Raw genomic sequence first — 24,472 nt, 5'->3', positions numbered from 1 at the left:
GGTGCAGTCTCAGTGCAGGACAGTGTATTAGTCAGCCCAGGGGCCTGGCTGTGCTTATAGTGTGTTCTTAAACACACTTAAACACACTATAAAGAAATCCCTGGCTGGGCGCGGTGGCTCACACCTGTAATCTCAGTACTTCAGGAGGCCGAGGTGGGCAGATCACTTGAGGTCAGGAGTTCGAGACCAGCCTGACCAACATGGTGAAACCCCCATCTCTACTAAAAATATAAAAAATTAGCCGGGGATGGTGGTGGGTGCCTGTAATCCCAGCTATTCGGGAGGCTGAGGCAGGAAAATTGCTTGAACCCGGGAGGCAGAGGTTGCAGTGAGCCGAGATCCAGCCACTGCACTCCAGCCTGGATGACAGAGCAAGATTCTGTCTCACACATACACACACAGACACACACACAGACACACACGCACACACACACACAAAAGAAAGAAATCCCTGAGACTCGGTAATTTATAAAGAAAAGACATTTATTTTGGCTCACAGTTCTGCAGGCTGTACTGGCATGGCACCAACATTTGCTCAGCTTCTTGGGGGGGGCCTCAGGAAGCTTACAGTAAAGGCGGAAGGTGGAGGGGGAGCAGGCAAATCACATGGCGAGAAAGAGGGGAGAGGTCTCAGACTCTTTTAAACAACCACATCTACGTGAATTGAGTGAGAACTCACTCATCACCAAGGAGATGGTGCTTGAAGTCCTCTCTCATGATCCAAATACTTCCCACCAGGCCCCACTTCCAACACTGGGAATTACATTTCAACATGAGATTTGGAGGGGACGAGCATCCAAACCATATCAGATGGTGAGACAGGAGAACTTGTGTGTCCCAGCTGCACTGGTCTGAAGATATAACTAACTCCCTGGACTTTTTCTCCCTTAATTGGAGAATTCCTAATGTTCCGTGGTCAGCCTGATTGACCAGTGGCTGACCGGTCCTGAGAGGGGAGATAAAAACAGACACACAGCTTTCTCCATAGACAAATCTCAACACTTTATTCATCCTGTGGCAGCAAGAAGGGGACATGGCCCCAAGATAGCCAGTCAGGTGAGGTGGCTGGAGCATGTGTTATCTATCCAGATAGTACATACAGACTGATCGTGCAGAAACAGGAAGGGAAGCAATAAGTTAAAAGCCACATAAGTTATGAAAAAATAATATATAATTTATATATCTTGTATCCCCACTGAGGAGTTGCTTCCTTGGAAACCAATGAAGAGCCTGAGGAAAAGCACCAATCAGCACCCTCTTTTGGGACTTTGGGGATGAGAATGTCTCAGTTACCCTCCAGTGCTCCCCGTGGGCCTGGAGGGCCTTGAGGCCTGGGATGGGCCCGAACCTCTGGCCAGCATGTCCTGGAAAATGAGATGAATGAATCTAATGCAGTCTAGAAGAGGAGGTGAGGCAAGGGGCAGGGAGGGGAGAGAAGAGAGGAGGAGGGACGGAAGCTGTGCGGTGGGAGGCTGGTGCCGCTGGGATGCCTCTGCAAGCCTCAGCATTGAGAGCCAAGAGGAGGAGATAGGAGTATGCCTGCCAACACCCCTGTCTTCTGGTGGGATGTGGAATTTTCCTCTCTGGTAGAGCCCTTGCAAGGCTGTCATTTGGGACCCACAGCTGGACCTCAAGGGCTTGGAAGCTCCCAGACTTGCCTGGACTGTGCCTTCTTCCTGGCCTGCTGGAGGCAGGGGGAGTGGGCATGGAGGGAGGAAGGGGAAGGAGTGAGAAGAAAGGAGGAGCTCTAACCCCATAGGTGTGGGGAGTTCCTGGGCTCCTCCATGAATGCCAAGGAGGGGAGGGCCAGGCTATTTGGCCCAATGGAGAGGAGAACAGAGGCCCTGAGAAGTGAGATTCTTGGGAAGTGGGCCTGGGGGCTTCATGGCAGGGGTGGGATCAGGGGTCTCCAGGGCCTGGTGCATCAAAGCCCGGTGTTCAGGCTGGGAACAACCCGGGCTGGGGGCAGAGAGCTCAGATCCAGGCTGGGTAGGACCCCAGCATGGCAGGGAGGTGAAAGGAAGATCTAATGCTCCTGCCCAATCTCAAGCTGCCATCTGGCTTCCACTCCCAGGGAGTTGATTATGGCAAGAATAGCTTCTGGAGAAGGTGCTGGGAGCTGGCTGGGGGCAGCCCGTCCAGTTCTGACTATGGCCTACTGGGAGGGACCCACAGGAGGAGGAAGGGATGCAGGTGTTCGGGCTGATCTCTGGGGCCTAGGCTTAGGTCCCAAACAGCCAGGGCCCCTCCTCCCTTCACTCCCTAATACTGTCAGGTCTCTGGGGAGCCCAAGGAGCATGGGAAAGCCAAGAGGGTGTTCAGCAGCCAGCCTTCCCAGGAATTCCAGATACAGGACAGGGCCCACACCATCCTCCTCGGCTCCCGCCTGTAGGTGGATGAGCCGGTCCTAGTCTCAGTTCCGAGGCAGAGGCGAGGCAAGGCTTGAGATAGGAGTCAAGGTCAAGGATTGGGCAAGAGTCAGAGGGGACTTGGCAGAGCCCGATGCTGGAGGAGGGGCCTCAGAGGAGCGAGGAGATGGAGACAAAACTGACCGCTAATTCCAGCTCACCCATCAGGAAAACCTCTGGCCAGAGGGTTGGAAGGATGGGACTGTGAGATACTGACATGGAGCGGAGTGGCTCCGAGCAGCTGGTGATGCTCCTCTCCCACCCTGGCAGCCCACAAAACAGCAGTCAGTTTTGAACCCCCCTCTCAGTTCAGTATCAGGTTTTGCCTCTCCTCTCAACCTAGAGGCTCCAAGCTGCTTTCTTGAGTCTAGCTTAAGTCCCTCCTGCTACAGTGGAGTGCCCTGGGGTTCCTGGGGTCCAGCCGCCTTACTCTGAGACCTCTGACTCCTGCGAGAAGTACTTCTCTGACATTTCAGTGATTTTGATCACGGGGCCTTTGCTGCCCTTCTTCTTTCGGGAGGGGGCCTTGGAGAGGCCTGACCTGGAGGCAGCTACAGGGAACATAAGGGGTAGGGGAGGGAAGGGGCTGGAGGTTTGGGAGCCACTTAAAATGATGCCTTTAGGATCATGATCCCCTACACCCTCACCCTCACCCCACCATGGGTTCTTGAGGCAAGAGGACTCACCGGTTTTGCACCTGGACTGCACAGCGCTGACCACAGTGGCTGAGGGCGAGTCCATCCTGGGGATGGGGGGCAGGGGGAGGTGGGAGAGGGATATGATGGGATGTGAAGAGAGCCTGTGGCTTAAACTCCCCTGGGGGCTGGCAAGTGGAGGGTAGTTCTTGGTGATCACTCCCAGCCCTGGGGTTGCCCTGTTGTGTGGCCCTGGCTAGCCAACTTGTCCTTTCTGGGCCTCTGTCCCCTCTCCATGGCATAAATGGCTAATAGCACTGAGCACTGAGTTTTGACAGGCATTTGCATGCATAACCACGTGAATCATCCCTGCTGCAGGTGTTTATGATCAGCCCACTTTCCAGATGGGGAAACAGGATGAAATGAACTGGGCCAAGGTCCCAGTTTGTAAGTGACTGAGCCAGGACTTAAACCCAGGCCTGCCAGGCTCACTGTATCATGTTGGAAAGGAGAACTGACTTTGTGTAGGCCCGGGCCACCAGCCCTCCTTCCCCTCCAGCCCTTCCTCACCAGCCCTGGCTCTCACCTGCCCTCCTCGCCCTCCACCAGCTTCCTGTAGGTGGCGATCTCGATGTCCAGGGCCAGCTTGACATTCATCAGCTCCTGGTACTTGCGCAGCTGCCGCGCCATGTCCTGCTTGGCCTGTTGCAGGGCAGCCTCCAGCTGGGCCAGCTTGGTCTTGGCATCCTGGAAGGCCAGCTCACCCTGCTCCTCAGCTGCCTTGATGTTCTCCTCCAGTTTCAGGCACTGCAGCCAGGAGGACAGAGGGAAAGGGCCTGTGAGCAGGGGAAGGAGGAGGAAGCCAGGGCCAGGAGTCATCTCTGTCCTTGGTGGGGGGGGGTGTGGGGAGGCAGGGCTGAGCAATGGCATTTCTGGGAGTGGTAACTGGTGGCCATGCAGCAAGAGGGAGTTCAGTTAGACTTGAAGACGCACCTTCCCAAGGCCAGAGGAGAGCACTACAAGCCACTAAAGGAGTCTGTCCCGGCTGTCCTTATGGGGCAGCACCTGCCCTGAAGGTTTGTCCTGGCTGGAAGCTGGGACTTAGGCCTCTACTCCCTCCTCTCTGTGTAGTTGGTGGGGGGCTCCCAGGAGGGAGGCAGTGGGCTCTGGGTGTGCGTGGTCGGGGGGCTTTCTAACGTTCCAGCAGCCTTGACCAGTTTACAGAGTATTTTTGTATGCAGAGCTCACACGATCCTCATAACTACTTTAGGAGGCTGTGCTATTATCCCATTTGACAGATTAGGAAAATGAGGCACAGAGGCGCTACGCAACCCACTCAGGATCACTCAGTCATGTCTTGCCTGTATTCAGCACACATGACTGTGTGTCTCCCTGCTCTCCTCCCCGCCCCCAGGCGCGCCCGCCAGATACTCACATGGCTCTTGACAGAGAGGATCTGGGACCGCAGCTTCTGGATGCGCACATTGAGGTCCGCGATCTCGCTGCGGCTGCTCTGGAGGCTGCTCCCATACTCTGCCGAGCGGGCGGCCTGCTCCTCCAGCTGGAGGTACGTGGAGGTCTCAGTGAGGGGCAGCTCAGTGCCGCTCCCAGCACCTGTTACCCGCCTCTGCTTTTTCTTGCATCCCCCAGTCCCATCTCCAACTCTGCAGCCCACCACGCCACGCCAGGCTCCCTCTGCTTCCCCTACCACCTCCCTTTCTGGGTGGCCTCCTCCTGGCTGCCCTAGCTGAGCCCCATGGGCCATGCCCACATCTGGCCTAGCATTGCTGATAACAGCACCACCTTGAACTCCCGGAGGGCACAGACCAACTTCTGTGGTCTCCCCCCGCCCGCCCCGTCCGTGTGCTTCTCCATTCCTCTCTCATAGACTTTCAGGACAGAGAGCTGCAGGCAACCTCAGCCATCACCAGTCCAGCCCTTCCTGCCACCCAGGGAACTGTCCAGGCTGCTTCTCCTGCCCTGTGTGGTCAGCCCCACCTGGCTCCGAGAGTATGCCTCGGCCTCCTCTAGGCTGCGAGCTGCGACAGCGTCATACTGGGCCTTCACTTCCTCCACGATGCCGCTCAGGTCGATGTGGCAGCGGCTGTCCATGCCGACAGTCACCGACACATCCTTCACCTGTGCTGCCAGGTCCTTCAGCTCCTGGCCGGGCACAGATGTGGGGGCTCAGGGCTGGTGGGGAGGGCACAAGGACCCTCAGCCCCACACAGTCCCTTTGTCCCTGGGGTGAGCGGAGAGCGGAGCTGCTCCCTTCCTGTCCCTCTGGAGAGATGATAGAAGGCCGAATGCTTCCCTGCCACGTCTCCCCAGCCAGGACTCTCGGAAGCCAGCTCACTGCCCACTGCTCACCCGTCCACGGTCCCCCTCTCTGAGTGGAGGGCAGGCTGGGACTGTTGGTTCTAAAGGCTACCCCGTAAGCTTCCCCACTGCCTGCCCTGTGCCCTCTCCCGGGAGGGATAGCCTCCTCCTGGCTGATGGGAAAGGGCCCGAGAAGTCAGGCTCTGGGGCTGTGAGTTGGGCCCCTCTGTTCACTGTTTCATTATTCCTGTGCTGTGGGGTACAGCTCTGCCCCTCCCACTGGATGAGGAGCTCCTTGTGGGCCTGGCAGAGCCGTGTTCATCTCTGAGTCCCCACGTCTGGGAAAGGAGTGCCTCAGTTCATTTGGTAAATGTTGGGAGGGAAGCCAGGGAGTGACCAGGGTGGGGTGGGCTGGAGGCTGACAAACCTGTACTCCCCTCTCCCGGCCCCACTGAAAGCCAACAGCCTGTGAGGGGCCTGGGCGCAGTCTCCGGCGCTCTCACTTCAGGGTCCTCCTGGAGACTCACCGCCCGCTCCCTCTCTAGCCAAGGGACATTGCCTGGACGACCACAATATTTTCACTGCCTCCTCCCTATCCCTGGAGATTTCTGGAAACGGTAAAACCCACCATTCCCTGAGGAATTCCCTACAGGCCGGACTGTGCGCTGAGCGTTTTCCACACATCCTCACCAGGCTGGCACTGCTGCAGCCCCAGAGAAGGAAACTGAGGCAAAAAGATGTTGTGGAGACAGCAGTGAGTGGCAGGGTGGGCCCCACAGCCCCTGCTGCTGCTGCTGTGACGCTCCCTTAGTGGGTGGAGACAAGGCACTGACACCTTCTTCATTGTCTTTCTGGCCCCAGGCCAGCTTTCTCTCCTGCCCACAGCCTCGCAGCTTTCTAGCCAGAATGCTCAGGGGTGTGTAGGGAGGCAGGTGGGACCAGGGATCTCTGGAGGCTGCAAAGGGCCCTTGGCTGCTTACCCTGGAGATGCTGAAAACGGTAGGGCCTCCTGTGGGAAGGAGGGGCAAGGGGAGTTGACTGAGCATTGTACCAAGTGAGTCGGTGGCGGGGAGGGAGCCAGGCAGGAGGTGGGTGTTGGGTGCAGACACATCATGCTCCTTCTGGCATTCACAGTCCACCCCAACCCCTATTTCAATCATCAAATTTCAGTCAGTGTTCCCATTTTGCTGACCGCCTCATCATTTTTAAAATGTGTTTGTTTGAATCAGGATCCAAACAAGGCCCATGTACTGCAGTTAGTCCATATGTCTGTAGGTCTCTTGTAATCTCCATTTCTCTCTTTTTTGTTCTTTGCCATTGTTCTTATTGAACACACTGGCTGTCTGCCTTGCAGAGTCCCCACAGCTGGGTTTGATTGTTGTACCCTGTGCCAATGTTCAACGTGCTCTTCCAGCCCCAGTATTTCCTGAAAACTGGCCGGTGCACCCGGATGCCGGCTGGGATCCAGGCTCAGCTTTTTAGTTCCTGACTGTGTTCTGACCCTGGTTCCTGACTCTGGGCCCCCTCCTGATCCTCCGTCTCTCTTTCTGCTCAGAGAGTTTGTGCTGAGGCCCCTGGTTTCTGTCTCAGGCGGAGGCTGGACTTCTGAGCTGTAGACGACAGGGATGAGGGGCCAGCTGGGGCTGTGTGGGTAGCTGCAAAGGCCTGTCTGGGAACTGCTTCTGCCCACCAGCACCTCCTGGTGACAAGGATGGTAGGGTAGTGGTGGGCATTCGGAAAGGGGGACAGCCTGTCTCTGCCCTGGAGCTGGCAGGACCCTGAGCTCAGTGGCCAGCTGCCCTTGGGTGTCTCCTGCTGGGGGTTTTGGTTGATCTTCAAATGAAAATAGAAATCTCTGGGCAGAAGCAGGCTGATGGCCCAACCCATGCCAGAATAAGATTGATTGTTACCACAGCCCCACCTCTGCTGCCCCAGTCACTAGCCGACATTTCCCATGTGGCACCAGCACCCTGGCTGGAGCTTGGGTGGGGACAGTTTCAGAGTTGCAGCTTTGAGGCTGTTTTGGTTGACACACTGTGGGCATCAGTGGGTGTGGGGGGCCCAGATAGAGCCCTCCAGTGTGCTTCTACACGAGGGCCTAACTTGGCATTCGTTATGGCCCCAGGAAAGGCCAGTGCACAGTGAGGATGCACTATAGCAGGACTTCCCAGTCAGGGTGAAAAGACTGGCCAGACATTTTCTGGAAGGAGGCAGGCTAAGCAGGAGCTTGGTAAACAAAAGCAGGAAATGGAGCGTTCAGAACATCCACAGACCTGTTCAGACATGCAGGCCCCTGCTGGGCTGCGGAGAGTATGACAATGCTGGCTTGTGCGGTGTGGAGGTTCCCCATGGGATGGACCCCCTGGAAAGCACGTGAGCTTCCAAATGGTTAAGAATTAAGCCGAAGTACAGTTTAGGGTTTCCCTTAGGAGGCTGCTGTGCGTGTGAGCACCCTCATTGTGTTCCCCACGTCAGAGTAGATCGTGATTCTTATGGGGTAATAGTGTTGGAGAGTAAAATATAGCACTAATGGCTCTGGACACTGAATACCATCACTTCTTTTTTTTTTTTTTTTTTTTTTTGAGACAGAGTTTCACTCTTGTTGCCCAGGCTGGAGTGCAATGGCACAATCTTGGCTCACTGCAATCTCCGCCTCCTGGGTTCAAGCAATTCTCCTGCCTCAGCCTCCCAAGTAGCTGGGATTATAGGCATGCGCCACCATGCCCAGCTAAATTTTGTATTTTTAGTAGAGACGGGGTTTTACCATGTTGGTCATGATGGTCTCGAACTCCTGACCTCAGGTTATCTGCCTGCTTCAGCCTCCCAAAGTTTTGGGATTACAGGCGTGAGCCACTGCGCCCAGCCAATCACTTCTTATTAGTTGAGTAACCCTGGTCAAGTTTTTAAATGTGTCTAAGCCTTGGTTTTCTCATCTGTAAAATGGATCTAATTATAGAGCTGAAAACAGCTAATGTTTATTGAATGCTTACCATGTGTCAGTTACCGTTCTAAGTATTTTAGGATATGTTAACAAAACAAATCCTCACAACAGCCCAGTGAGGTAGATGCTATTAATGTCCCCGTTTTATAGATGGGGAAATTGAGGCATATAGACATAAAATAGCCTGCTGCAGTTCCCACAGTTACTGAGCCAGGATTCAAATCCAAGCTGTTCAAAATCTGTGCTCTCTTAATCATTATCCCTACTTCATAGAGTTGTCGTGAGGATTAACAGATTTAGTCTGGAAAGCACTTAGCACAGTGTCTGGAATATATTAGGGTGCTCACTAAACAGCAGTTAAGGATTCTCTATTATGGTAATTGGTAACAGTGATAAAGCTGGGACGAAGTGTTCAGGGGCAGAGCAGCCTATTCTTGGGGCAGCCTCCATGCGAAAGTTTAGGCAGCACTGGCTTCCCTCTGCAGGGATGGGCCTCCCTCGAGGTGTGCCTGGCTGCAGGGGGTTGTCAGCAGATTACACAGCTAATTTCCCTGGAGCCAGAGTGTAGGGGTGGGGTAGGTGGCATTCCGACTGGATGCAGCCAGGCCCCAAACACACTTGGGAGCTGGACTATGTCTCAGAAACTGCGGGGGACCCTTCCAGCCTGTGCCCCCGGAGGAGAGAGGCAGAGGGTTTGCAGTAGATGAGGCCTGAGCAGATCATGGCCATGAGCTCCTGCTCAGTTGGCTTGGAAGGGCTTTTCAGGATGTATCTCGGCGGGGTGTGTGTGTGTGTGCGCGCGCGCACGCGTGTGCATGTGTGTGTGTGCGTGTGCATGTGTGTGCGTGTGTGTGTGCGTGTGTGTGTATGTGCACACACACGTGTTTTGGAAAGACGAGAGGGCTGTTTTCTGGGACACAGGGGTGGGCCTATATTTCTGATCTGGTGTCTGCTCCAAAGCTGAAACTAGAGTATTGGGGCCTCCTGGGCCACTCGTGTTCTGCCAGGTTTTGCTTCCACCTGAGGCAGGTGTGGCTGGCACAGTCTTTACTCAGAGCTGCTCTGTGCAATGAGGTAGATGTTGAAATGATTATATTTTGGATATATTGGGCTAAATAAAATATATTATTAAAATTATTTTTTCTGTTATTTTAAAATGTGGCAACTAGAAAACTTAAAATTACATGTGCAGTTCACACTGTATTTCTGTCAGGCAGCACTGACTTAAGACACCCTCTGGTGTGGGGAATATTTTTGGCAAAGAGTCAGCATTGCCCTCTTAGCCTGCAGCAGTGTATGGAGAGAAAGGCAAACCTCCAATTTCAACCTCATCTTGCTGCTTCCAAAAGTAATAATAACTGCTGAGGTTCCCTGGCCCCTACTGCCTTCACCGCAAGCCCTTCTCCACAGCAGGCTCAGGATAGCACAACCACACCCGAAACCCGCTGCGTGCCGCCCCGCCCCAGTGCCCACCAGAGGCTGCCCGTCACACTCAGAACAAGGTCCAAGTTGTGAGCCAACCCTGTGAGGTGCTCTCTGACCCAAAGCTCCCGCCCTGCCCTGTGTGCTCTGACCAGAGGCTTCTTTCTTTTTCTTTAATCGCCAGGCTCCCTCCTGCCTTAGGGTCTTTGCATAGCAATTCTGTGCCATCTCCAGTCTCCACTGGGCTGGATCTCTGCCACTCTTAGGGAGGGTACCGCCTCTGAGAGGCCCCGCCCATGGGCTCTGAGGCTCTTCCCTCCTTCCAGCTCCAGCACAGCACCTGATTTCTTTGCATCCTAGAATCTGTCACCCTGGGAAGCGATCTTGCCCAGATATTTGCTGGCTTGCTCATGACTTCTCTCAGCTAAGTCATGCCCTCCTTGAGAGAAGGGACCTTGCCCAGGCTGTGGTATCAGTGCCTGGCACTTAGTAGGCATGCAATAAACATTTGTTAAATGAATGAGTGGACTGAGTCCTCCTCACAGCCCTATGACGCTCGTCCTATTACTCTCTCCATGCTACAGATAAGGACACTAAGGCACAGAGAGGAGAAAAAATTTGCCTAAAGTTACAGAAATAGTAAAAAAAACAAAAAAACAAAAAACAAGGCCAAGTTGGGATTGGGGCCCAAGGACTGCAAAATCCAAAGGGAACCCACAGGCCTGGCTACTGGGGCAGGGGCCAAGAAGTCTTGTGGGGTGCTCAGGAGTATCACTGGTTATGCCCAGCCTTCTTCCAGTTACGCCTCTACAGCGGCAGGGCCTGCATCCTGGCTTAGAGCTTGAGCTCTGAGCTTGCTGAGACATCAGTGAGCAGGTGGAGAAACCCTGGGCTCGGTTTTCAGAATCTACACTCCACCTAGGCTCGGCAGAATCTGCACTCACCCATGGACTCAGCCTCTCAGAGGTGGTACGAGTGGGTGGAGGCCCAAGGGTGGCAGAGATCCAGCCCAGTGGAGACGGGAGATGGCCCTGCTGATGCCTGCCTGGGCTGCACCAGCCCACAGTGAGTTTGGGCAGAGGAGCCCCTGGCCCAGTTCCCACCCAGACAGTGGGCATGGTGCCCTGGTCAGCCCCACAGCACTTGGCCTGGCTGTGGGGGGATTTGCTAGGGCCAGGAAGCTTTTCAGGGCTGTGGGGAGAGCAGACTGCCTGGGAGGGCTGCCTTCCTGCTGCTCCCAAGGGTTTGCTGTTCTCTCTGCTATACTACATCTCATGGCTGCAAGCAAACAAGACTCAGTTCCACGGAGGCCCCAGCTGGCAGCTGGGACTGCTGGAAGGGACTGTGGCCCATGACAGGGCCACGAGGCCTGGTCTTCCTTTCCACAGGATGCAGCCATGAAGCTATGGTCAGCAGATCATAGGGCCATTTTAGCAGAATCTGTAAGTTGTGGTGGTGACTTTGATCTCGGCCTTGACCTTGGTTGCACTGCCATAGCTTGGCACCAGCAGCGTGCAGCACTTAGGTGGGCAAGCCCTGTTATCCCCAACAGCGGTGCTGCCTGCTCCTAGCTGAACTGCAGACCTCTGTGGAAGGGACTTTAGCTCAGGAGTGTCACCCCTGAACCTCCTCACCCCTGAAAGAAGCGGTGTGAAGAGGAGGACATATATCCTGAAAGGTGCCTAGGAGTCAGCAGCTGGCATGGAGGAGTGGTGTCCAGAAGCCAGCGGCCGTGCCCATCTAATGGCTGTGCTGATGCATGCTATGCTGTTATGGGCCCTTGTACACTAGGCCCCACTGAGGACTTAGGAAACAAATGCAAATGTTTCCTCTGTCTCCATTTACTAGATTATTAGCCAAAAATGGGGAAGAGGGAAAGGTAGGCCTATCAGAACTAGCACTATGGGTGCTGTGGTTTAGGCTGCAGGAATTAGGGAGAGATCAGTTCAATCAGAATGCTCATTCCAGGCCCCTGGATTTCATGCCACTGAGGCCAGCCTCCTGACCCTTGTCTGAGGCACCTGGTCCCCCGCATGCCCTCAGTACTCTAGCACACAAAGATACAGTTCTTCCAGAAAGAGTGGCCTTTGGGGAACCAGCCCATATTCCATGAGATGAATGGCCAGGGGTCATGCAGGGTTATTGACACCATCACAGGAAGGGGTTTAGGAAATTATTATGCTGGGGCCGGAAATCCTAAGTGACTGTTGGAGGTTCCATGCCCCACTGGATGGCTGTGCTTCCCCTGTGTCCTTTACCTATGGACCAGCCAGCTCTGGGCTTGGCAGGACACTGGCCCCATCTCACTCACCTGCTCATAGATGGTTTTCATCAACTCCACAAAGCTCTGCAGGCTTTTTAACTTGGTTTCCAGTTCAGTCCGACGAAGACACTCTGCATCCAGGTCCTGGGGTTGGGAGCAGTGGTGAGTGGTGGGAGAGGGAATGGAGGGTCCCAGGGCAGGAGTGGGCTGGGGGGCTGCCTCCTGGGTGAGAGTGGGGGTGATTCCAGAGGAGATCTGGCTCAGAGCCTCGAAAAAGGAGCTGGATGGGGATGGGGGTATCTCCCTGTCTGTCTATTGGTCCTGGGACTTAAGGCTCTGAGGGCTTTGATTGGGCATAAAGGAGAGTAGGATATCTGGAGGGAAAGAGGGCCCAGGGCCCAGGAGGAAGGAGCCCCTGGGGCAGGCTGGGCAGGCTACCTTCTTCAGCTGGACAAAGGTGAACTCCATGTCTGTGCGCTTGGAGATCTCATCTTCATACCTGGGAGGGAGAGAGGAGTTGCTCAGCTGGATGTGGTGGGGACTTGGGCCTGGTGAACTCCCCTTGGTTGGGGCTCAGGGCCTCTGCTATCCCACTTGGGGTCTCTTTGCCAATTAAAAAAAAGCAGCCCATCCTTCTCCCTCTTGCGTCTTCTATGACACGTCCTCTCTCTCTCCCCCCGACCTCCTGGCATTGGCTACCCGTTCCTCACTCCCTCCTGATGACACAATCCTCTCCCAGCAGCTTCTGCCCTTTCCTGGCTCTGCTGCACACCCACTCCCCTCCAGGAGGCCTCCCTGATTGTGCAGCCCCTCACCCTGGCACTTTGTCTCCTCATCTTTACCTGACCTCCTTCCCTGACAATTTCAGGTTCACTCAAGTCCACTGGGAGCATCTTGCTCACACCTCACCTCTCCCACCTCCATGCCTTCCCTGCAGCCCCAGCCACCTCCCCTCTGCTTTGCGAGCCAGTAAGACACCATCCCATTGTATTCCCTCCAAAGGGAGGCTGGAAAGAGTGTGAACTTTGCTGTCAGATGGACCCCCAGTGTGTTTTTGGGCAAGTTGCATCACCCCTCCTCCCTTGGCTTCCTGCCTTTAAGGGGTATATGCGTGTGCCCACGTGTACAGGGGGCTGACAAACCCACCCCTGATGCAGTGACAGCCAGCTACAGGCCTTATAGGCCATACTCAACAAAGCGCAACGCTCTTCTCAGTTTGGACTTCTTACTCGCTCCCACCTTGGGTTTGGAACAAGGACACCATTGGGTGGGGAGGACAGGACCCCCAGATCCCTGGCCCGACCCTCTTCCTCCAGTCAAGACATTTGTCTTAGCCCCGGGGTGGGTGTCTGCTGGCTCCAGACTTCTCGCTGGCCCCAGCGGTTGTGGGGATTCAGCAGCTTCTGTTTTTTTCCCTCCTGTTCGGGGAATGCCTGAATCCCTGGCGGCTCTAATTACAGCCGCCTGCCTACCTCAGGCCCTGGCCTCCCAGCAGGGCCGCGTCACTCATCACCCATTGAGCTGGCTGTATCTGGCACCCCTCATGCCTTCTTCTTTCCCACCAGCCCACCCAAGGAGCTGAGGGGTGTAGACTCAATGGCAGGGCACATGGGTTTCTGGTCTCAGTGTACCAGAGGCCCACACCCTCCCTGGCCACTGCCTTGGCTGCCAAGAGTCTGTTAGGGGCTGTGATGGTACAGGTCCTGGGGGCGGGGCAGAGGAGCTGGCCGGGGAGAATGTTCTCCTGTCTAGGCATCCCCAGAGAGAACTAAATTGGACTTGAGTAGGGAATAACAGGTGCTGAGTGCTTCACCTGCGCTCTCTCCTGTGGCCCTCAGAGCAACCAGTTAGGGAAGTCCCACTGGTCTCATTTTACAGATGAGGAAATGGAGGCTCAAGGAAGGACTGGGGGCTCCTGGAGTGTGCTGATGAAGCAAGGGGACCAGAGCCAGGCTACTTGGGCTGAAATCCTGGCTTCCTTGCTAACCAGCTGTGTCCTGGGGTGAGTTCCTGTGTGCCTCAGCCACGATTATAGTGATGCTGTGACGCTTAAATGGGGCAATTCACAGAGTGCTTGCAGCAGGGGGCAGCACCTGCTGGGGCTCAGCCTCTCTGCTTCCGCCTCAGGAAGCCTTGCGGCACAGCACAGGTGCCTCTCTGCCACTCACCCTGCATGGGGGAACATAAGTAGGGTGAGTTGAGGGAGACAGCTGGCCTGGCAGCTGCCCTGGGAAACCCCCTCTGGCAGAGAAGGACACCAGGAGTCAGGGGACTGGAGGGGGCATCCTCATGGTATCCTGGCTAGGCAGGGTCTGCCTTGACCCTGGACCTCTAGGTGTGCTTTGTGGGTGGGGTGGGAGCAAGCCCTGAGCCCCAGGGGAGAGGACAGTAGGGAATGCTGGGCTGAGGCTGGATGCTGGGTTCCAGTCTGGAGCCAGTCCCCTTAAGACCTATACTATTTCATCTCCAGCTTTTGTGCCAATTAGAAAAAAGCCCCCTTCCTCACAGGCTGTTTGACCTGGTACCAGCCTGCATGGCCTGATGCTTGGTTGGATTTCAGTCCCTATCCACCGCCTGAATCACACACGCTTGTGCAGCGCACAGTTTGCACAGCTGTATGTGGCATCCCTGAGTCACTTGCTGTGTGGCCTTGGGCAAGTTGCTTCCCCTTGCTGGGCCTCTGCTTTGTTCTTAGTAAATAGGAGGGCTAGACTGCTGATCCTTGGGGTTTCTGCTACCTCAAAGCCTTCGGAAGTCTCCATCCCCATAGAGGCTTAGGTCCCCTACTCCACTCCCAATCCTCTGCCAGTCTGTCAGCCACCAGCTCCTAAACCCGTTCTCAGGCCTTTTTTAGCTTGTCACACCTGCACCACCCCCCCAAACTTGTTTATTTCTGGGAGTGAGGCTGATCTCATCGGCTCCGTAGAGACAGGGCACAGCCCTTCCCTATTGGGGCTTGGCCTGGCGTCTCCTGGCTCCTGGGGGCCTTAGGCTTTGCACAGCCAGGCTGTAGTTCCCCTGGCTCCGGCCTGAAGACCGAGAAGCCCTCCGGCCAGGCTGTTTGCCCAGTCTCTCCTTCCCAACTGGGGTGGGTTCCCTACCCAGAGAGAGGAAGAGAGGCTCAGCCTAAGCAGTAGAGCCAGGTAGCAGGAGGATAGAAACCAGGCGGCAGGCCAAATGAGGGGGCTGAGCCAGATTAAAACAACAGGTAGTGTGTGTATAGAACTTCTAGTTACAAAGTGCTTCCATGGACGTGATCTGGCGGAGCTCGTGGGAGCAGCCTTACCCAGTGGCTGGCTGGGGTTAGGGATGGGACTTAGCATGCAAGGCTGTGTAACTGAGGACAAGCCCTGCCCTTTCTGGGCCTGTTTCCTTCCCTGCAAAAGGAGGATCCAGGGCTCCCTCTGGCTCTGGCATTCTCTGATCCTTTGAGGGCCAAAGATCTGCTAGGGATCAGGAAAGTGGGTCACAGATTCTGGTGAGCTGCCCTGACTGCCCGGTCATTGTCAGGTGCTAGGAAGCTGGGCCTCTCGGGAGGGGCGGTCAGATGCCCTGTGTGTTTCCCTCTCCTCTAAGCAGCCCGAGTGACCAGCCTTCCCTTTTAGACTGGCCAATTCAGTTCAGCAAACCTGTGTCAAAGACCTGCTGTGTGCCGAGAACTTCAGCCTTCTAGGGATAGAAAAGCTGCCATTTATAACTGCCAGTCACCATGCCACACTCTCAACTTCTTCCTCTGGTTAGATACCTACTTTAGATTGGCATCAACCATAATCACTCCCATTTCACACAGGAAGAAACTGAGGTTCAGATATTAAGCCACTTACTGGAGGTCACAAAGCTAGTGATGGGTGAGGGTGAAGATTAAACCTCATCCTGGTCTAATGCCCAAGCCTGGGCCCATAAATGCTGGGATATACTGCCCAGCAACTGTCTGTCTGTCTGTCTGTCTGCCCCACTAAGTTGTAAAGGCACCTTGCATACTGGGGCTATTTTCCTTATCTGTCTCGTTCCAAGTCTACCTTGATGTCTGGCATGCATTGCTTCTTTATTCAAATAAAACCCATTCTTTCCATCCCCTTCCTGCTTCCTGGTGGCTTTCCTCTCCTTTCCGACCCAATTGAGATCAAAATCTAAAGCCACATCTAAAACAGAAACCCATCTGTTCTAGCTAGTGACATAATTTCCCATTGCCAGAGCAACACGTGGACAAGAGCAAGTGTGTCCATAGGTATAAGAGGATGGCTGCTCGAGGCAGGGGGTGAGGGTTATGATGATGCCCAAGGGCCAGCAGGCACAGGGTTTAGCTGGGAGCCAGCACAAGATTGACTTTGTTGTCAATCAAGGGTTGCTGTTAGGGAGGGGGCGGCTATAGGTTCACAGCCATATCCTCAGTATTTAGAATACTGCCTGCCACATACCAGTCCCTCAATAAATGTCTCAGGTAAAGAAATGTTCCAGAACATCTTTCCTCTTTCTCTGGCTTAAGTACCTCCCATCTGAGCACAGCTTAGTCCCAGCCCTCAGGACTTGCTCATGGCTCCCATGGGGGTCTACATACCTGATACGAAACTCCTCGACCTTCTCCAGCACCTGCAGCAGGTTGGCCTCCAGCTGCCCCCGCTCCTGGCTCACTTTGCGCAGTTCCTCCTGCAGCCGGCTCTGATATTCCTCATAGAGATGCCCGAGGTCGAAGATGGCTGAGTCCTGGCCCTGCAGGAAGCTCCAGCGTGTCTCCAGCAGCTGGTTGCGCTGTTCCAGGGCTTGCACCTGGGAGAGCAGGAAGGCGGCGAATGGGTCAGGTGTGGACCAGTCGGGGGCTGAGGCCCCAGGCTGACCAGCAAGAGCCCGCGGAGGGCTCCCTGGGAAGTGGCAGCTCATTTATGCACACCACCCAGGGCCCTCACTCAGCAGAACACACCTCCAATGACTGATCATTAAAACTGAAGATGGTAAGATAAGGACAGGATCAGAGCAAGGTGGAGCCAATTAGCAAAGGTTTCCAGGTGAGGGCAGGGCAGGGCTGGCAGAGGAAGGGGGGGTGAGGGTGTGAGAGTGCCAAGCATGCGACAGGCTCTCCGTGCCTGCCTGGGCCTGGGGCGGGAGACCCCAGGGAACATGGGGTGTCAGAGGCCCATCTGCCCCCTTCCCACCACGACAAGCGTGGTCCCATCTTGTCTTGGAAACTCAGCAGGGTAGGGTCTGGTTAGTACTGTCCTTAAGTGCTCATCCTCTTGAGGACAGAGCCTCTCTGAACCTCAGTTTCCCCAGCTAGAAGTTAGGAGTAATAACACCTGCCTGCGCAGTCCTCTCCTTCCCTCCACCCTGTCCAGCCGAGCACAGCCTGGGGCTCCCCCTGCCTCCCTCCTCCCCACCCTGCCTGTCCTCTCTCTTCTCCTTCCCGTCACCAGGACCTCTGCTCTCCCCATTTGTTCTTCCAGCTCCCTCCTGCAGGAAACCCTCTGTGACTCATGTTGAAAGACTCCCCTCTTCCCTCCAGCACCGAGGCCCTCAGTTTAGCTGCTCCTCCTTTGTCCTGACCCACCACTCTCCCAATGAGACTGTGGGGACACCTGCGGATGTGCTTTGGGATAGGAACAACAGCAGGTGCTCATATGGCGCTTGCTGTGTGCCAGGCCTTGCTCTACATGCTTGACCCATGAAATCCCTGCAGCACCCCAATGGGTGGGTACTATTATAAGCTGTATTTTACAGATGAGGACACCAGAGGTGATGAAACTTGCCCAAGGTCACAAAATTAGCAAGTGGCAGAGCGAGGCCTGGAATCCAAGCACTTTGGGTTTAGAACCTTTTAACTACTATGACACATGCGTCCTGTGTGTTGCTGGTCACTGTGGGCCCTGGGATCCCAGCTACCCTTCATGAGCTGGCTTCTGCCTCCAGTTAGGGACAGTTTTGCCTGGAGGTGAAACCCCGGGAGGGCTCTGAGCCCTGCTGCGCCTCTCAGACTCTGCCTCCCATATGCCTCTTGCTGGCAGGGTCCTGCGCAGTCCTCTCCTTCCTTCTACCCAGTCTAGCCCAGCTCAGCTTGGGGCTCCCCCTGCCTCCCTCCTCCCCACCCTTCCTGTCCTCTCTACTCTCCTTCCCATCACCAGGTCCTCCTCTCCTCCCCATTTGTTCTTCCAGCTCCCTCCTGCAGGAAGCCCTCCATGACTCATATCTTGAAAGGCCCCCAGTTTACCTGTTTCTCATTTGTCCTGACCCACCACTTTCCCCATCACACTGGGAGCCACCTGCTCCCGCTTGGGGCCTCTACTCCCTTGGTGCCAGGGATAGGCCATGAGGGCAGGCCATGAGGTTGCAGGCCTGGCTGGGGCCTGGCTCCCGTCAGTGTGGGTTGTTTGTCATGAGGATGTTTTGATAACCAGCCCAGTGATGCTTCCTATGGTCACAGGTGAGTAGCTGGGCCTTCTCCCACCACTGCTGGTGCTGCTGACCCAGGCTCCCAGAATCGTAGCCTGCAAGAGCTGCCAGCAGCCTTTTGGATCAGTTGAGCTGGGCCCTTCATTTGCAGAGGAGGCAATGGAGGCCAGGGGTGTCAAGTGACTTCTCCAGGGTCCAAAGCAGCTTAGTGGCCCAGCTTCCCAGACAGCCCCGTCTGATGGCCACTGCCCACTCTGCACCTTCGTGGGCTCCCGAAGGGTCAGGTGGGGCCGGCCGCTCTCTCTCTGCTCTGCTTCTTCAGGGTGTCCTTGTTTTTCCTGAAGTGCTCTGACGACCCTTCGACATTCACAGCAGACAATGCCAGCAGGAATACTGGATGATGGTGTTTGACAGTATTTGCGGGCTGCCATTCCCCTGCGTATCTGTACTGGTAGGTTCTGCTTGAAGCCAACCTTAATCCTGCTCTCTGCTGTACTCACAGCCAAACAGGTTCAGTAGGGATGGAGGTCAAGAGGGTTTCTGCCCTGCCTTGTGTGTGTGAGAGGGAGTGTTGGGGGGGCAGGTATCTGCTCACCCCACCTTGCCTCCGTTTTGACAAGCAGGAGCCCCATGTTTACACTGAGGGTGGAGTGAGAGGAGAGATGTGAGGCTCCTTCCTCCACCCGTGAGCAGCAGAGAAATCGTCACACCGGGAAGTTCTTCCTGCAGTCTAACCTCAATTCCCTATGCTTCAGCACTAGCTCGCTGGGACATGGTGTGCGTTTGGCCAGCCAGTCCAGCTAGAAGGCATTTGTGGTCTTAGGGGATTAGGGACAGCCCCCTGTTTTCTGCTGCCCTTGGGGGAGTCTCTGGTTGTCTCAGTGGGCGGGAATGGAAACTCATCCCCCACCTGGGACCTTCCTTGCAGAAAGGCTCCTCCCTCTCAGAACAAGGACCTAGGGAGGGCTGATAATCCTGGTGCCCTGAGAGGTGCCAGGTTAATTGCCTCCAACCCAGGAAGGCTGCCGAGCCTTCATCTCTGATTCCTCCTCTCTGTTCTGCTTGGCCCTCTGCCCTTAGATCATACAGTAGCAGCTGTAGCAGGGACCTCTCCATTTTACAGATGAAGAAACTGAAGCGCAGTTGAAAAGTAGGGCCAGGTTGGGGCTGAGGTTAGGGGAGAGGCATGTTGTTTTGTAGGGGAAACGGAGCAGCCTAAACTGGAACTCCTGGAGGGAAACAGGCCAGACATCCCAGAGGCTGCAGGTCTTACAGGGGAGTCCCTCTGGGCCACACAGGTAGTGTTCCTTAGCGGGGGCTGTTGAATCCCCGGCCTTCAGCTAGACATTGGCTTTGGCCAGGGAGCCTCAAAGACTCATGAGGAGTGGCTGGTTTGTGCTTTTCTGCATACAGGCAGGGGGATGGCTGACTTCAGCTCTTCCAGAGGTCACACAGGCCTCGGTGAAGACATTGTCTGCATCCCTCTCTCTCCAGGCATTTCACCACTGCTCACGGGTTCCCTCTCTACAGCCTCCCCAGGATGAGCTCAGGCAGTCCTGCCTCTTGTCTCTCTCTCCATCCCCTCTGTTGTCCGTGTGTGCATGAAGGCAAGAAGCCCAGCCAGCAGCCTCTGCTGGAGGTCGGCCTTGCCCTCTGCCTGCCTCCCCTGGCCTCTCCTGCTGCTACTGCTTCTCCTCATCCCCCTTCATCTCGTGACTGTTGCCTTACCAGTCCTTCCACTGGGACGAGCTCAGGGCCACTGGCAGAGCAGAGCAGAACAGTGGAATCTGGGGCGCAGAGAGGGTAAATGACTTGCCCAGGAAAAAGCAGCCAGCAAGTGGAAGGAACGACAGTGTTCCAGGGCCTCTGCCACCTTCTGAGAGTCTCTGTGCCTCCTGAGTGCTCCCTGGTTTCTCTCAGTTCCTCAGAGGGCCCCCACCCCTCTCCTCTCTTTACCCAGAGCCCTCACCCACTGGTCATGGCATCTCACCCCTGGGCCTTCCTCTGGGTCCATAATTGCTCAACAGCCCTGCGCCATACCCCCTGCCCACTGAGTCCCTTCACTCCTCTACCCGGCAGGGAGCCTCTCCCCACCTCCTCTCCAGGCTCCTGCCTGGAAGGGGCTAACTGGGTTCTAGCTGCTCCCTGGGCCAGGCCCATTTATTTCATTTTTTATTTAACAGTTATAATATACTTAATATGTACCATGTATGTTCTAAATGCTTTTCAAAAATTCTCCCATTTGATTCTAATGAGCCTGCTAATCTAAAGGGTGCTGAGGCACAGAGAGGTTAAATAACCCGCCTGAGATAACACAGCTGGTCAGTGGTGGACCGGGATTTAAACCCCACAATGCTGCTCCAGATTTCACACCTTAACCACTGCCTGCTTCCAGCTGGGCCCTCACAGCCTCCACAAGGAGGCAAGGAGGGTGGGGCTAACAGATCTTCGTAGAGTTGAAGGGTCAGCTGGGGCCCCTTGGGGCCCTGCAACCAGGGCCCCCAAACGGCTGGTACCCACGGCTCCCTGTGTCCCACCCTGAAGGGCGCCCCATGTCAAGGTCAAGGCTAAGGGTTGGGAGGCTCCAATTCTGCTCAAGAACTTCAAGGGCATTGCCCTGGTCTCTGGGCACAGGACCCCAACCCTGAGGGCCTCCTCCCTGTGCCTACATGCCCCCATCCCCATGGCAGTGGCACAGGGTGATATCAGTGCTGGCGTTCGAGGGAGAAAAGCCACCCATCTGAGCCAAATTCCATAGCTCACTGAAGCATTCCTTCTAAGGGATTAAACTGGGTTTGGTGAGGAGGTGGCTCTGTAGGGACCTGCCTCCCCAGGGCAGCTGGGCTGCTCTTAGAGGGAGAACCAACTCAGCAATGCAGGGCTCTGTGCAGCTAGGGCTGGGGGAAGGGATGCTCTGCCTCAGTGGACAGTGGTCCTTCTCCTCTGGGTACCCATGTGTACCCCAGGGGTGGATGATGAAACTCTGGTCTAGGCACATGAATGGAAGAAGGAAAGAAAAGACTCCCACCACAGAGACCACTGACTTCGTGTCTCAACAGACCTGAGTTCAAATCCAGAATACCATTTGCTGGTTGTGTGATCTTGGGCAAGGCACTTAGCCTTGCTGGTCCTCAGTTTCCTCATCTGCACAGTTGGGAAAATAACAGCCACCGCAGGGTAGCCGTGTGGCTTGAATTTCATTGCATTTGCAACGTTCCTCCAGAGGGTGAGACACAAGTAGATGCTCGATGCATATTACTTTCTTCCCTCTGCCCCTCTCTGTGAGTTCCCACCTCATGGGGGAGACCAGCAACATGCAGAGGAACATGGAATCAGAGGCCAAGAGCAGACAAGGACTGAGCCGGGGGCTGAGGGCTGGACCTCTGGTTTACTGGCAGGGTGAGAAATGTACAGTTTTCCTTCTCTGTGAAATGGACATAAAATTGTCTTCTCCCATAAGGTTGTTGAGAGAAATACAGATGAACATGAAAAAGCATCAGCACAGTGCCTGGCACATAATGAGCAATTAACCAATGGCAGCTGGCACTATCATGATTATTCTTGAGGGTGCAGGAGGGTGCAGAGTCAGGAGGAGTTTCTTGGAGAAGATGAGTAAAGAACAGATTTGGGAAGTGGATAGGACTTCCTTGGGAGCTCCCTTGCCCTGGGAGCGGAGATGGACACGAGTGCCCCAGACCTGTTGCAGGCCATGGGCAGTGGAGTCTAGGAAGTGTGGTTGTGATGCCGAGGATGCACTTCCCGCAGTCAGGTGGGGCGCAGGGTGCAGGAAGGCCCAGCTGGCTTCCCTGTTCTGACTCGAGGCATCGTCCCCTGCATTCCTATCTCCTGACACCTGAGCTGCACCCTCACTTGCAGCAGTCTGGGCAGCAGCCTCCTTCCAGCAGCCCCACACGCACCCTCCACCCTGCTGGCTTTTCTGACTGGGGCAGTTGAGAGAGATGCTGCGGGACCACAGGCTTGAGGGATAAACAGGAGCGTGGAGCCTGGGAGGCCATCTCCCCTGTCCACCTGCCTCAGAGTAGGACTGCAGAGCATGCTTCCATCAGCCATTCCCGTGAGAGGGCACCCCTGGCCACACTAGGTGGTCCTCCCCAGTCCCTGCCTGGGTGGTGGGTGACCCCAGGTCATGCAGCATATTATTATCAACACGTCCCTCAAAGGCCATCCTGGGGTCCCTTTCTCCCCACATGCCAGGATGGATCAGGGACTTCCCTCCCCCAGCCTCTGCTTAGAGCTAGGCTGCCGGGTTAGCAGTGCCATCTCCCCATTGGCTGGGTGCAGGGGTGGGGCGCAGTGATCGATGCTCAGGGAAACACAGAGCTCGGCTACCTGCCCAGGCCTGGCAGCCCTTCATGTTTGGGACCCCCCTACTTGTGCTCACCTTGCCAATTAGGGAGGCAAATTTATCATTGAGGGCCTTCATCTCCTCCTTCTCCTGGTTCTTCAGCTGCTGAACAGCGGGGTCCAACTTGACATCCAAGGGCACCAGCAGGCCGGGGTTCACAGTCACCTTGGAGATGGTGCCAGCCGACCAGCAGCCTGTGAGGCTGCGGGAGCTGAAGCCCGGCCCGGGGGCCCTGCAGCTGTCCCATCCCGAGGTTCCAGGCCGGGGGCTGCCCACCGGGGTCACCTCACAGCTGCTGAGGCTGCTGAAGCCAACCACGCGGGAGCGGCAGGCCATGGCGCCCCCGGCCGGAAGCAGGAGGGCCTGGAGGGGGTGAGCGAGTGAGCCTGGGGGTGCGGCGGGTGGCGGGCTCTGGTTGCTCTGGTCACAGCCGGGGCAGGCTGGGGACTGAGGAGCAGACACCTGTTGCACAGTGCTCATTAGCTGCAGGAGGGCGGGACGCCTCCCAGCCTGACCAACCTGTTGGATGATGTGGGTGCTCCCGCCCCTCCCCCAGCAGCATGTAGGTCTCCCTCCCAACAGGTATCTGCATTGCTTAGGGGGCTGGTCCATAGCCCCCTGCCACAAAGAAAGCAGGCCTAGCTCTGGGGAGGGGGCCAAGGCTGAACTGGCCGGGTGGGTTGGGGGTGGGGAGTTGGCAAAAGGAAGGCCATTCAAGGAGGAAGGAGAGAAGAGAGAGCGCCTCACCGCAGACCTCATTGCATACTTGAAGGCTGACGTATCTGGGCTCACATACTTCTGGAAAAGATGAGGCAAGCGTAGGTCTTGAGCTCCCGAGTGTAGGGCAGCTATCCTGGGCACCGTGCCAGCCTGGCACTGGAAAACAGCACTTATTATTTATTTTCTGGCTGCCAAAGAGTCTCCCTGGCTTATCTTCCCCCTTCCTTCTACTCTCTCTCCCTTCCTTCCTTCCTTCACTTTAACTAGCATTGATTGAGGACCTACTATGTACACCCCACTGTCTCAGAGGCTGGGAGGACATAGATGGTCAAGGCCAAGAAGCTTTCAGCATTGGAAACGTGAGACCTGGTTCAAGACTCAGCTGGGCTGCTCACCACTCATGTGACCTCAGGCACGTTCCTTTACTTTTGTCTTCATTTGTAAAGTGGGGATGAAAACACCCACCTCACAGGAGGTAGCATGTACAAAGCACTTGGTAGAGGACAGGGGACAAAGTTGGCCTCAATCAGTGGTGCTGCCTTCCGGGCGCTGAGTTTAGCAGGGACGATGGGTATGACTGAATGCAGCTTTGCTCTGGGGCAATGAGAATCCCTGCCTTCCTCACACTTTCCTCCCCTCTCTTCTTTCTCTTCTCTTCCTTTGACCTCTTTTACACCATCTGTGAAGTAGAAATAGAAAAGACCCCATTTTGCCCCCACAGAGCCTCTGACAGGGTGGCAGAGGCCCACCCAGACCAGGGCAACGCCTACCTTCCCACAGTGCCTGAGACCCCACTCTTCCACCCCAGGGGGTTACCAGCTCTCCCAGCCCTGCATCTCCTTTCCTGGCCTGGCGGTCCTGATGTTCTGGCCCTGGTGGCTGGATCTACATGTCTTTCCTGGACCTGGTTCATCCCTGCTCTGGGTGGCAGGTGCCAGAGCAGAGAGAGGAGCGTGTCTGGGAGAGTCACAGATGGTCAGAGATAGAAGGGGTAGCAGCTCCCTCTGGGCCCAGAGG

At 55.7% G+C, this 24,472-nt stretch overlaps 1 protein-coding gene across 2 annotated transcripts; it reads right to left on the bottom strand.

The window, feature by feature from the left end:
* Positions 1 to 462: 462 nt before the first annotated feature.
* KRT80 (keratin 80) lies at positions 463 to 23,178 on the bottom strand. 2 transcript variants are annotated; one of them, XM_003252112.2, is made up of 9 exons: positions 22,772 to 23,178; positions 16,547 to 16,755; positions 12,427 to 12,487; positions 12,037 to 12,132; positions 5,042 to 5,206; positions 4,479 to 4,604; positions 3,630 to 3,850; positions 3,095 to 3,150; positions 463 to 2,994 (listed from the first exon to the last, which is right to left on the bottom strand). In XM_003252112.2, the coding sequence occupies exons 1-9, from the start codon at positions 23,069 to 23,071 to the stop codon at positions 2,960 to 2,962; spliced, it is 1,269 nt and encodes a 422-aa protein (XP_003252160.1). In that variant the 5' UTR covers positions 23,072 to 23,178; the 3' UTR covers positions 463 to 2,959. The 2 variants fall into 2 exon arrangements, with proteins under 2 accessions (XP_003252160.1, XP_003252159.1); XM_003252111.2 differs by having other exon boundaries at positions 463 to 2,959.
* Positions 23,179 to 24,472: the final 1,294 nt, after the last annotated feature.

Source organism: Nomascus leucogenys, chromosome 11, assembly GCF_006542625.1.
Source record: "Nomascus leucogenys isolate Asia chromosome 11, Asia_NLE_v1, whole genome shotgun sequence".
Classification (NCBI taxonomy): Eukaryota; Metazoa; Chordata; class Mammalia; order Primates; family Hylobatidae; genus Nomascus; species Nomascus leucogenys.
The sequence above is the reverse complement of the archived record's forward strand: the minus strand, read 5'-3'. Positions and strand labels throughout refer to the sequence as shown.